The sequence below is a fragment of the Vanellus vanellus genome, assembly GCF_965231255.1.
Source record: "Vanellus vanellus genome assembly, chromosome: 3".
NCBI lineage: Eukaryota > Metazoa > Chordata > Aves > Charadriiformes > Charadriidae > Vanellus > Vanellus vanellus.
This window is the reverse complement of record NC_138907.1, coordinates 39,930,196-39,942,531: the sequence shown is the minus strand read 5'-3', so window position 1 is coordinate 39,942,531 and position 12,336 is coordinate 39,930,196. Positions and strand designations below refer to the sequence as shown.

Sequence of the window (12,336 nt, the reverse complement as noted above, 5' to 3'; positions counted from 1 at the left end):
TTCTAAGTCAGAGCAGATTTCACAAAGCTTTAAATTTCTCTCTGAGTGGGCTTCTGAACTGTCATTGCTGGTTATTATTAGTAGGCACAGAAATTCCCATTTTAATTAGAAACTTTATTTTGAAATATATTACACAGTTTACATGTGAAGTGCTTTCACTGTAAGATATTTGATAACATTGTGCTGAGCAAAAATGGCTGACCGATTTCCTTGAAGCTCTTCCAGTTATGTTTTTTTTTTATTAAAATTGTCTTACAGAACCAAGATGCAACTCAGGCATCTGTATTTAGCAGCTAATTACTATGTTTACCTTAGGGAGAAAGTATATACTTAACTGTTTCAATTAACCATGTGTTTCAATAATGACGTTAAGCATTTGGCATAAGACTGAAAGAAACCTGAGTCCTAATTAAACTTGTATTCACCAAAGATTAAAAAAAAAATTCCTCTTCATAATCAACCTACTTTTTTTAATAAGGCACAGTCAGACAAGTATTTATAAAGACTGGCTACCAATTCAGTTTTACCTACGCAGCCTTTCTGCTGGTCTGTCAAAAGTAATGTGAAAGTTGTTTTCCCTGTCTGCTGCTGAGACTTTTCAAGAACAAGGCAGAGCAATAAGGCAACTGAAAGAACAGACATGCAAAGAAGTTTGGCATTTGGGATGGATTCTGAACATCTGCAAAGTAGTTCATTTTGTAAATGGAGCATTCACCTGTTGTTATTAAAATGGTGGTCAACTCAGATAAGGAAAATAGAAGTGGTGCAAGCAGTGTCTGTTAGCAAAAGGGTACTCTAATAGGAATAAACAAGATGTCTGGTACGTTCTCAGGTGAAGACTTTGCATGCAGCAATTCCCACAACTTTCAAAGATAATCTAAATTGAATTCTGAAATTCCTCTCTGCCACTCAGAAAAGCTGAATGTACCAGGAGGTTGCTTGGCAGCAGCTGAAGTATCAGGGAATGAAATCTCCATTTAGATAATGAGCCAGTACTGCCATCCTACTTTGCATTTCTTATTAGAACAAAAGGAAGTCTTCAGGAATGACAACTCAAATAATTACACCATTATTTTGGCTGGAACAAAGTTCAAGAACTCTTAAGATGTGATGATATTTAAAGAACATGAAACAATTCTACCCACAGTCAAAGAATAAAGAATAAGAAATAAAAATAATTAAAAGAGAGAAGCCTTACCTGCCCCTCTCAATTAAATCTTTGAGAAATAATTGCTTGAGCGTAGCACTGTATGGTTCTGTGGCCTATGAATGCTCGATAGATACTCTAAGAATCATAATTCCCAAGCTACTGTTTAAGTAACTTCAAATAAAAATACTGCATCTCTTTCACTTTAATAATCAAACTGAGCATAAAAATCATTAAAAGTGTATTTCTGATACAAATTTGTATCACATACTAAAAGATACTATTTTATAGATAATTGTAAAGCAAAAAGAATTAGAATATACAAAAGGTTTTTAAAATTGTTTTGCACAGCGGAACTCATAGTGGAGGTTTAAGATAAAAAAATCTGTAAATGAAGTAGTCGTAACAAATGTTGAATAGAAAATACATTCTAAAGTATTTTACAGAATGGCTAAATTACCAAGTGTAAGAACTGAGGACAAAAGATGTTAACGACAAGCAGCCACATACAGAACACATAGCAATAAGTTTAAATCAGACTATTTTGGTTTGTGTAGCCCTTTATTAGCAACTAAAATAGAAGATATCTGTTGTACATCACGGGTAGTAACTGACTATACTGGAGTTTTATTATATTCTAATACAGGATCATTTATAAATGCGTTGTCTTCCTTTTTTTTCTTTTATTAAAAAGCTTCCACCCCTTTTTCCGTTTACAACTTGCAAAACTATTCTGAAAGCTGAGTACATGTGCACAGGTCTGCAAAGAGTGCAAATTTAGGATATCGTAAATGCTTTACATGTTGTATTTGTAAGGACTGTCTGCCACCATGCCGTCATAGCCATTACCTTAAAAAAAAAAAAATTTAAAAAAAAATATCACAAAATGTTTCGATACCAGCCTTCCTTCCGTTTTCCTAAACAAGAAAGCATTTTTAAATGAGTTGAAACTAAGGAAGGACTACACCTACTAGAAAAGAAGAGAGTTCTATTAGTTTGAGGTTTCAGTATACCCAAAGACCAGGGACTGTATCTTTGTAAGGGCTAGGCTGGGACCCCGTATACAGAGTGTGTGCAGGTGCCATCCCTGAGCATTCAGCGGTTCAGTGGACCATAAGTGCTCCAGCTGCGTAACTCACTGAGCTGTCTTGCCAGTTTCGACACTGGCTTGACTGAGCATAATTCAAAAACGAAAAGCTCATATTCATTCCATTCTTCTGGAGCTCGTTGATAGCCTGAAGAGAGAAAATAAGCTGTTTAGAAAAAAGGTATCACTGAACTGATGACATTTTCTAGATCGCAGTCCTCTCTTCTCCCCTCCTCCCAGAGGTCCTTGCACCATCTCTCACAATAATATAAGCACCCCCGAGTAATTTGTGGGCCCAACCCATTTCTATGTCATTTAATTCACTGAAACCCCCCCGCACTGCATTATATACATCCATGCAGTTCTATAAAGCTATACTAAACAACGTTTCAAAACAGACATTTTTTAGATCGTATTTCTACTATTAAGGAAAAAAAATTTACCAAGATAATTTATTGAAGTGTGACAATTGGCAAAAGTGAGTGAACCGAATGTAGCTCCGATTCAATGCAAAACGTATTGTTACCTGAGGTTAAGAATTGGATATTTTTGCAGAGTTGTCATAGTACTGACTTTTGCTACATGTATTCCCAATTTTGATATTGGTCATACAAACTTTTAGAGACTCCACTTTAAAAGGTTCCTCTATGTTCTCCATACAAACTACATTCCCAGTGAATTAAGTTTTCCCTTTTAAAAAGGTTAACATGCTTCCTGTTTCAGATTTGAATTACAGTAAAAATAGTGAGATTCACTCAAGCAATATGACAAATCTGCAACACTCCAGCAGTTCTGTAAAGCAGCTGTGACCCAATTTAGACACCTAAGTTAAGCCAGGTTTATATCTGCACTGCATCACCAAAGCAGAGTACGGTAACTAGAAAGTACCAGTTAATCTGAATTCTAATTGCCATTAATTTACAAGTTAACAGAGCACTGCACTAATACTTAGAGGCAATCTCTCATCATATTTGCAAACCTCAAAAATGCTGCCTGACATAACAAGTCACTCACAATACCTAGCTAATAGCAATACAGAAGAAGTATATACATGTTTGTAAGCACTGATTCAAAACATTAAGTATGTACTTCTTCAGTGAAATGAATCATTTGGTTGTTTGTTTAGGGCCAAGAGAAAGTGAATGATTGTATTTCACTGAAATTCAAAAGGAACATGGTACCTCATCTCCTTTAGGGAACTGAAACCCCTCAGCCCTTGTAAGAGCTTATATTTGTCTATATGCAAGACAGAAATTGCAGACCAAATTGACAACACTTGGAAAAATTAATTAATTCAAGACTTGCCATTTTAGAACTAAGGAATACTCTCCCAATATTGTGTTTAAAACCAACGTAAGCATTTTGCCAAAAGTTACATTTTCCAACAAATCAGCTACTTACATTTAATAATACTCCAATAGGATGTCTCCCACATATTGTATTATGGTATTTCTTCAAGTAATTGCTAAAAGATACAGGGTCTAGCTGCTCTATAATGCTCATACCCTGAAAAAGAATTGATAGCAATGATTACTTTACAGATTCATAAGCAGGTGTTTATACATCACCTATTTATGACAACACAGAATACTTCAGGAGGAAAAAACCTCTACTTTGTATCAAGGGTATCAAGGGAATCTCAGCATGTGAGGTCTAGCTTGTAGTCATCTTGGTGCCATCCCTTGCCAAACTACAAGTGCCGGAGCTCCTCCAAAGCTGTCAATGATCCACAGACCTGTGAAGCTATCTTTGCAGATACCAGTGAGGCTCATGTTAAAAAAGCTCCTCCCACAGTCTAGCTGATTCCCACCTCCAAGGGTGCTCTACTTCCATAGGATTTTGTGCAGCAATAACTGGACAAATTTACTACGAGGGCAAAGCAGGAAGAAGTTTTGCCTCCATCTCCTCTCCCCGGTAACAGAGCTCAGGGCTGAGCACCTGCCTGAGACTTCTGGATACCCCAAACCCCTAGACAAATCATCAATATACACACATGCAATTCAAGCACGTAGCAAGTGTAATGTATCCTAGATACGTCAGGCATGCAAGGCAGTTGGTCTGGGCACAGGCTGGCCATCTGCTCAGAGCACATAAAGCAGATCCGCAACATCTCTAAAGCACTGGAAAGTTGGTGCACGACAGAAACTAACAGCCAGGAGATGATGCTTCCACTTCATATGAGGCAGTCACATATATACATCCTTTTCTCCATCCACAGTGAGACCCATGATCCCATGGAGTCATACTATGAAAATCAGCACATACATGGAAACCAAAGCCTTCCACGTATACAAACATTTGCATTCTTAAAAGCAAAAGGAATCCTACAACTCCAGATATGGCCTACTCGTACCCCATCCCACAGAGCAGATCAAATACAAAGAAAGTAGTTTAAAGCAAGTCTAAATCAATTATTGTCTGAGTTTTATCATGGCTTTGTTATTTTGCCTGCATTAGAGTCCATCCTCTTGTGTTCTTTCCTCCTCTGAAAATGATTAATTCCCTTCACCAGGTAAACGAGTTCCAGACACTCACTAATTCATTAAGACACATAGCTGTGCTTCTTACATGTAGCTAATGAAACAGGAAGGTTTTCCTTAGAGACTAGAAAAAAACGATACACTTTGCATGGGAGCAATGGGAGGTTGATATCAGAAAGGGAGAGAATTTCTCCTAAGGTTTCTGCAATTCTCCTATTCCTTTCCCCTGCTTTTGGGAAAGTGTGGGTGATAAAAGGAGAAATCATGATGCAGAAAGCAGTCAGTCTGTCTTAAGTCTCCACCTCAAGAGTGAAACCTCTTGAATACTCTGCAAGGGCGTTGGCCGATCTGGCAGATACGCTAATTATTCAGACTGGATCACAGCTTACAGTGGAGAAGCTGGAGATTCCCAGGAGAGTCAGGGAGGATTAGCAAACAGCAACCATAACCACCACCTTTGCGTACTTTTAATTAAAAACAGACATAAGATGAATTCATAAAGAGATAAATTTTACAGAAAAATAAAACCTAACTATGCTGACCAATTGCTGGCAAGAGCTCAGTTCTTCTGGGGTCATGGTGAGGGTGTTTGGACCCCTGGCCGGTAATTACAGCTGTTAGTCACTCCAGACCTACAGAACCTAAATGAGTGCCAAAAAAATAAAGGTAGCTATTCTCTAACTAGCAGAGATTATACATAGATATCATTGCATTTCTAAAGTTAAGCAATGTCTTTGAACCATCCATTTACTTTTAAATTGTACACGTCAATACACAGCTGAAGAAAGCAGAACCAAACTTAACTGTATACGCAAGTGAAACTAAACATGCATAAGGCACTTATACAGACACTGAACAGCTTGTAAGAAAATATTTTATCCATTTGTAAACCCTTTCATGATTTTTTTAAAAAAGAAAATGGCTGCTCAATTGAGAGACTTATTTTAGAGCTGTAAGTCACTGGAACATACTGGGCAGAGGCATTTGAGCATTTGTCTCAAATGAATGGACATGGATTTATCAGAATGCCTAGTAAGCTTATTTCGATGCACAGTTCAGCACTGCAAAACATTTAGAGCTACGCAGTTCATCCCAGCAAATGCTAACAGAGCTCCATATATCACAGATTGGAGAAAATCCATAGGAAACGGGTATTATCCTATAAGCATTCAGCTGTACTGAACTTTCCAATATTTTTAAATCTTTTTTAAAAATTGTTGTGGCAGAGGAGCAAAGACTACCAAGCTTGTTTCTCAGCCTAAAATGGTGTTAAGGAACAAAGGAAACATTTTTGTCAGGTTGCGTTTTATTTTTCTAAAAAGCAGAGGTATGAAGCTAATCATTTTCTGTATTCAAAATAACTCAGCCGGGCATGGTTTAGAACAGACTTAAAATACACAGCAAAACCCACATGATAAAAATGCAAACCATCACACAGTTCTGCAGTTTATCACATGGTTATTATGACACCACATAGAAATTGCATATTAACCAGACACTGTAAATGGCATCTACAATATCCTAGCACAGTGCACTTAATATAACTAAAAGCAGCTACATTCTTAAGTATCATCCCCTATAGGATCATGTATATACAAGCTTAAAAAAAAAAAAAAAAAAACCACAACCAAAAAACCAACCCCAAAACACACCACTCACTGGCTTATTTTATACTATACTCCAATAATCTTTTAGCTCATCAAGTTTAAGTTTGCAATCAGTTACTTCAGCTGCTTCTCCACGCTTAAAAAAATAAAAACTAGTACAGAAGTAGAAACAAACTTGGTCTTAGCACTAGCCAGTCCAACTATCTTTGCCTATGTGAGTCACTCAGACTAGAAGATAAACAACCAACAGGAAAATTACTGGCTGGGCACAGCAGACTAAATGGCGAGCTGAGCACCCAGGTAGAGAGTCATGGTCTTGCATTACCATAGAATCATAGAATGGTTTAGGTTGGAAGTGACCTTGAAGATCATCTAGCTCCAACACCCCTGCCACAGGCAGGGACACCTCCCACTACACCAGGTTGCTCAAAGCCCCATCCAGCCTGGCCTTGAACACCTCCAGGGATGGGGCATCCACAACTTCCCTGGGCAACCTGTGCCCGTGTTTCACCACCCTGACCGGAAAGAAGTTCTTCCTGATATCTATTCTAAATCTACCCTCTTCCAGTTTTAAGCCATTACCCCTCGTCCTATCATTACATGCCCTAGTAAGTCCCTCCCCAGATTTCCTGTAGGCGCCCTTCAGATACTGGAAGGCTGTTATGAGGTCTCCCTGGAGCCTTCTCTTCTCCAGGCTGAATAACCCCAACTGTCTCAGCCTGTCTTCATAGGAGAGGGACTCTAACCCCCTGATCATCCTCGTGGCCCTCCCCTTATGCTTCTTATGCCCAAACTAAGAAGCATTCCCGGGTTGCAGCACTGTGGAAGGTGCTGGCGCACTGTAGCAGCACTGCAGAAGCCACCAGAATTCAGCAGTTTATTAGAGCCACCTGGGAAGCCACCCGGGAAGCCACCCATGCTGTGCACGGCTCCTGCACAACTACTGGCTGTTCCTGCACAGCTCTCCTCAGTGCCTGCACTATCCTCCCCCTTCAGCATTCAGGGTAACAGAATCCTCCTATTGACTCAAGTGAGGCATAAGGTTTCACAAATAGATATAAAATGAACAATCACAGTGAAGACTGAAGTGAGCAGTCTGTGTTTTCTGGCCAGCCATAATAAAAAAATAATTACTCTTACAGAATGCTCCCCCACTTTTAATTAAAAAGATGGTAGGTATCAGGTTATGATACACAAACAAATTATTGCACATCAGCTGCTCAATTATCTCTTTTCATTTGAGGATTCTTCTCTAAGGTTCCCTTATTAACCATGGGGCTATTTACTCCTTTCACCGTCACTTCACAAGGCGCACCGTGGTACCCCAGGGTAACAGAGCGGTCACGTTAAGAGTTACCATGGAGAAACCGATGTCTGCCCAGCAATATTTACTATTCTATTTTTTTATTTTATGCTGGAGTTTAAGTGCTCTAACTTAAAAACACAGCAAACAACATTTCTCGCAGCGGTTACCAGGTTAGTAAATCTTCAATGCCCAAAGCGTTTAGTGTTGTTTATGCACGAGCCAGGAAAATCACCACGCATCTGTACTTCAGGTCCAGTCTAAATAAGGAAGAGACCATTGTCCTCCCACAAGGGCATTTCTAAGGAAAAGTAATTTCATCTTAACCCAGAGTATATTCCTGCTTACAAAGCGCTCAGCTGACTGCTTTCCTAGTTAGGTCCAATAAAATTATTAGGCCGGTAATAGCAGAGGTTAAAACCTCTGATGGTTTTAGTACAGTTTTGTCTCTATCTTAATGCTATTTTCTCTGTGGAGAGGCCTAGTGTTAATAACAATACAAGTTTCTTTAGCATGCCAAATGACATTAAAAAATTCAATACTTATTTAAAGAAACAAGAAGTAGCCAAGCAGGGCATACAAAATTGAATAAACTCCTTCCAAAAGCTGGAGAAACATGACAGGGAGATCTCTGTGGCATCGTGGATAGCGTCCCAAGTGTACCCACAGTAGTGCTAAAAAGAAATTTCTGAAATTCACCAAAAGCAAAACCTACTCTGTATAGAGTTTGAATATGGAGTCATGTGTTCACCTATGACATAACATAAACAAGCAAAAACTAACCACAGTATACTGCTACACAGCATGCTTAGTTTTCCAGTCAAACTTAAGATTGAAAAAGTATTTTTGTAGTTAATAAACAGTAGACATCATTTTCAGTGTTACAAAAAAGGTCACCTCCTTTTGGCTGAAAAACTACCAAAAGAAAAGAGTCGGTGCAGCAATGTATTCACTAAAGTAATTAAATGCCAAAGTCCAGTCTTTCTATAAGCTTTCACCACAGAAATTAACAAGGGGAAACAAATGTTCGCTAATGCACCTTAATCTGCTCTCCTGCAAAAACATTCAGAGCTGCAAATTCTGGGACTCTGTAGAAAAACACTTGTCTTTACAGAGAAACCTCTCAACTGACAACAAGAATTATTAAAAATTGGATAAATAGAATGAAGGCAAATGATTTACTGTTTCCATTCCAGCGATGAATAGCGGAAAAGCAAAGAGGTTAGTATGGATACACAAAGCAAAAAACTCTAGAGAACCCTCCAGCAGATAGGATTTATTCCTTCAAGACAAGGAAAAAAATTAACATGCCCTGAATAACAACAGTTCTCTCTTCTAACAGATGTTACAGAAGTTGCATAAATCATAGAATGGTTTAGGTTGGAAATGATCCAAACAGTTTTAAAACAAATTTTAAGGTTACGTATTTCCAGAATTACTTCTATTCTGTGCCTTAAGTATAGTCTTGAACATTAACACAATTTTTGCATTTAAAAAGAAATCCTTGGCTCCTGTGACTGCAAAGAAAATGCAACATCATTGGCATCACGATCTTTATGTATGTAGCATTCCTTTCAGCTGTTTGCCAAACCCAGAATGAAGTATGGTTTACCGCTTTCCCCCATCACCTATACTACAGAGTAAAGGGCAGGGGGAAGACTACTCCCAAGAAAAAGGCGACTTTCGTTTTCCTGACCAGCACAATCCCCTACAGCCTTTCCTCCTCAAAATGGATGTTGCTGAAACCATTTGCATAATCACAACGCTTTTTCGATATGCAGGTATCATAGCTATCAAGCCTGAACTACCACAATACTCGATTCATAATTCTTATCCTTGGAAACATAAGAGGGTATGTGGACAGGAATTACATTACACTAGGGCATTTTAGGTAGGCGAACATGCATTTATTTTCATAAATTATGCTTACTAGATTATACCCGCAATATATTGCGTGCAGTCAATAAAATGGAGGATACTAGCTAAAAACAACAGCTAAGTTTTTATTGTGGTAAACAAAGAAAAAGTATACATTCAATAAAATAGCTAATCTATAATATTTTGTTAGAGAATTTCTGAAGTGTTCAAAGAAATGTAATGTACAGGAGAAATTTGTTAGTTAGTTCCACCAAATCTGAAAACTTACCATTTTATCTAGGTGCTCAATGGATCTATAAATTTCTCCTTGGGATTCATCATAGTAACTGTAACGGAACCTCTGACCTTGAAACAAAAATCATGTATAAAATAAAAAAGGGAAAAATCGTAGCTAAAACACTCCCTAGTACTTACTATATAATTGAAATTATAATATTTGTAAAGTAATAATCTTCATTTATTTTATACTTTTTAGCTCCACTGAGGAAATTCTAGGGCAATCAAAGTAGCAGCCCAGAAGCAAAGTAAAAAAAATACATGACGGGCAGCTATATTCCTAAAGAAAAACCTACTGCGTAGAACTGACACTGCAGTGTCACTTATTAATTGCCTGTTATTGCCTTGGAATCCAATTCTATAAATTAAAAAGTAAAGCAACATTTCATTTCACTATCCCTCTTGACAAAGTCAACCCTGGAGTCAGGCTACTTCTGCTTGCACAATACCCACAGTCAATGAAGGTTAAAAGAAAAGGTTCATGATAAATTCAGTGAACAGTTCTAGATGGTTCTTTAGCCACAACAGAACCCAGGTCATTCATATACCTCCACCTACTCCACAATTCAAAGACGAGCAATATATGCACTTTATTACGTAAGTTGACCAAAGATGACAATGAAAAAAGGGAAGAAGGTCTGTTGTGCAACATAAAACATATTTCTGAAGCACTCCCTTTTCCAGTTATTGTCACACTTAACAGAAAAATAAAGTGTTAAAGCAGGACAGAAGTCTAGGCTTCTGCAGTCTTTATAGCTCTGCCACCAAGATGAACTGGTATAGCTCTGGTGAATTGGCATAAATACTCCATCTGCTATCTTACCCAGCAGTAAAATGTACAAAACTTATTTCCGTCAGAGGGATGTTGCCATGTCCAGTGAATTTTTAGCTAATTAGTTTTGCTTTGAGGTGCTTAAAAGAAGAGTAAAAAGAGCAAGAAACTTCAGACACTTATTTCATTTAACAGTAAAGATATGCATATAAACCCATACACCTTCACCACTTATTTCCTCCACTACACTGAAAACACATAAATGCATTAAGATTTTTCATCTATTGTTCCAGATTCAAAAAAGAAAAATCCTCTTTTAGCTTTACAAGGGCATTTAAATTTCAAAGATACGTTTACCAGAAGTTAAAATGTTCAATGTTTAATAAAACACATTATTTGAAAATCACTACAAAATATTCATCATACTGTTATAATGAAGAGATGTGAAACTTACCCCAATGGCAAAAGTCTGAAGAAACCACAAAGAGGTTACTAGGATCAGCTAGGTATTTACTGAAGAGTTTTCCAAATTCCTGCTCTTTTGACTCACTCAGTGCTCCGACCAACACAGGAATAATAGTAAACTCATCCTTATGGCTTATAAGTAAAAGAAAAGAGGTTGTAATTCAAGTAACATCTGAAGTTTTCTCAGGGCTTGCTAACTGAAATTGTAGAATGTTTTAAAAGGGCACTATTGAATCGAAGATACAGTTAAATTGGTTAGGTGATACTAGAAAGTTGTTTTAGAATCTGAAACTACTTCCATTTCAGAAAACCAATTCCCCCCTCAAAAACAGTATTTATCTTTGCTGCAAAGTGAAAACACCAGGCAAACAAAAAGAATAAAAAACAATGAAACCAGCAATAAAGTAAGAATTATATTCTCCCTGTATAGATGCTGCAGAAATGTTGGGTAATTTTACAATGCATATGAAAATGCTCAAGAGAGCACACAGATGTATACTGATACTCCAGGGAAAATTACAAATATTATGGAAGAAAAGTTTGGTTTGTTTTTTTTTTTTTTTAAAAAAAGAGGGGGGGAAGCCCACCACAAATTGACAAAAATTATCAACTTTAAAGAAAAAAATATTTGAAGTACTCATCTGAAATTGCAGGTGTAAACAGAACCCTGATTTCAAAATTACTATTAAGGCTCCAAACAAACTTAAAATCCCACAGAAAACACTTATTAGTATTTGAACTTCTTTCAGAGATACCTTGCAAAAATGAAAAAAAAAAAATCAGCTATTGAAAAAAATTCATGAAAGCATGTCTAATATTAACTCTATTAAGTCAAAATAAACATATAAACTTGTTTATAGGGGTGTTCCAATTTCATCATTCAGGTGTTTGCTCCGCTCAGTTTCTATTACAGCAACTAATCCTAGTCTCTGACCCTCTCCTCCCTCAACTTTTTATTGAGGGGTGAGGGAGTGTCAGTATTTTACACTATATAGAGTATTATAACCCATAAAGGGCATTATTACTTCGTACTGCACTTCACATATAGTTCAAACATTTAATGCACATAATGGTCATTTTTGTAGAAGAAGTAATTAGCCCTAGTACCTTTCCATGGCTTTAGCAGTATAAGGCAAATGCATTTCAATACTGTGTTCGTCTTCATCTGTCTGTAGTGACATACGCTCAAACATTCCAGTCTTCCACAACTCTCCATAAACTGAAATGAATTAAAACATTAATTTTTACTACTTTAAAAAAAAAAAACAAAAACAACAAACCAACACTGTAAAGCAAGCTACAGTGCAACTTTATCAGAACA

The 12,336-nt window shown here is 37.3% G+C and overlaps 1 protein-coding gene across 1 annotated transcript in view; it reads right to left on the bottom strand.

Annotated features, from left to right (window-relative positions):
- Positions 1–1,696: 1,696 nt before the first annotated feature.
- The window catches only part of MEMO1 (mediator of cell motility 1), a 28,668-nt gene continuing 18,028 nt past the window's right edge, over positions 1,697–12,336 (bottom strand). The window contains exons 5-9 of the mRNA XM_082481740.1: positions 12,123–12,234; positions 11,005–11,147; positions 9,771–9,847; positions 3,636–3,740; positions 1,697–2,382 (exon numbers count right to left, since the gene is read on the bottom strand). Coding sequence (XP_082337866.1) covers positions 2,251–2,382; positions 3,636–3,740; positions 9,771–9,847; positions 11,005–11,147; positions 12,123–12,234 — 569 coding nt within the window. The 3' untranslated portion in view covers positions 1,697–2,250. The remainder of the gene's footprint in view (positions 2,383–3,635; positions 3,741–9,770; positions 9,848–11,004; positions 11,148–12,122; positions 12,235–12,336) is intronic.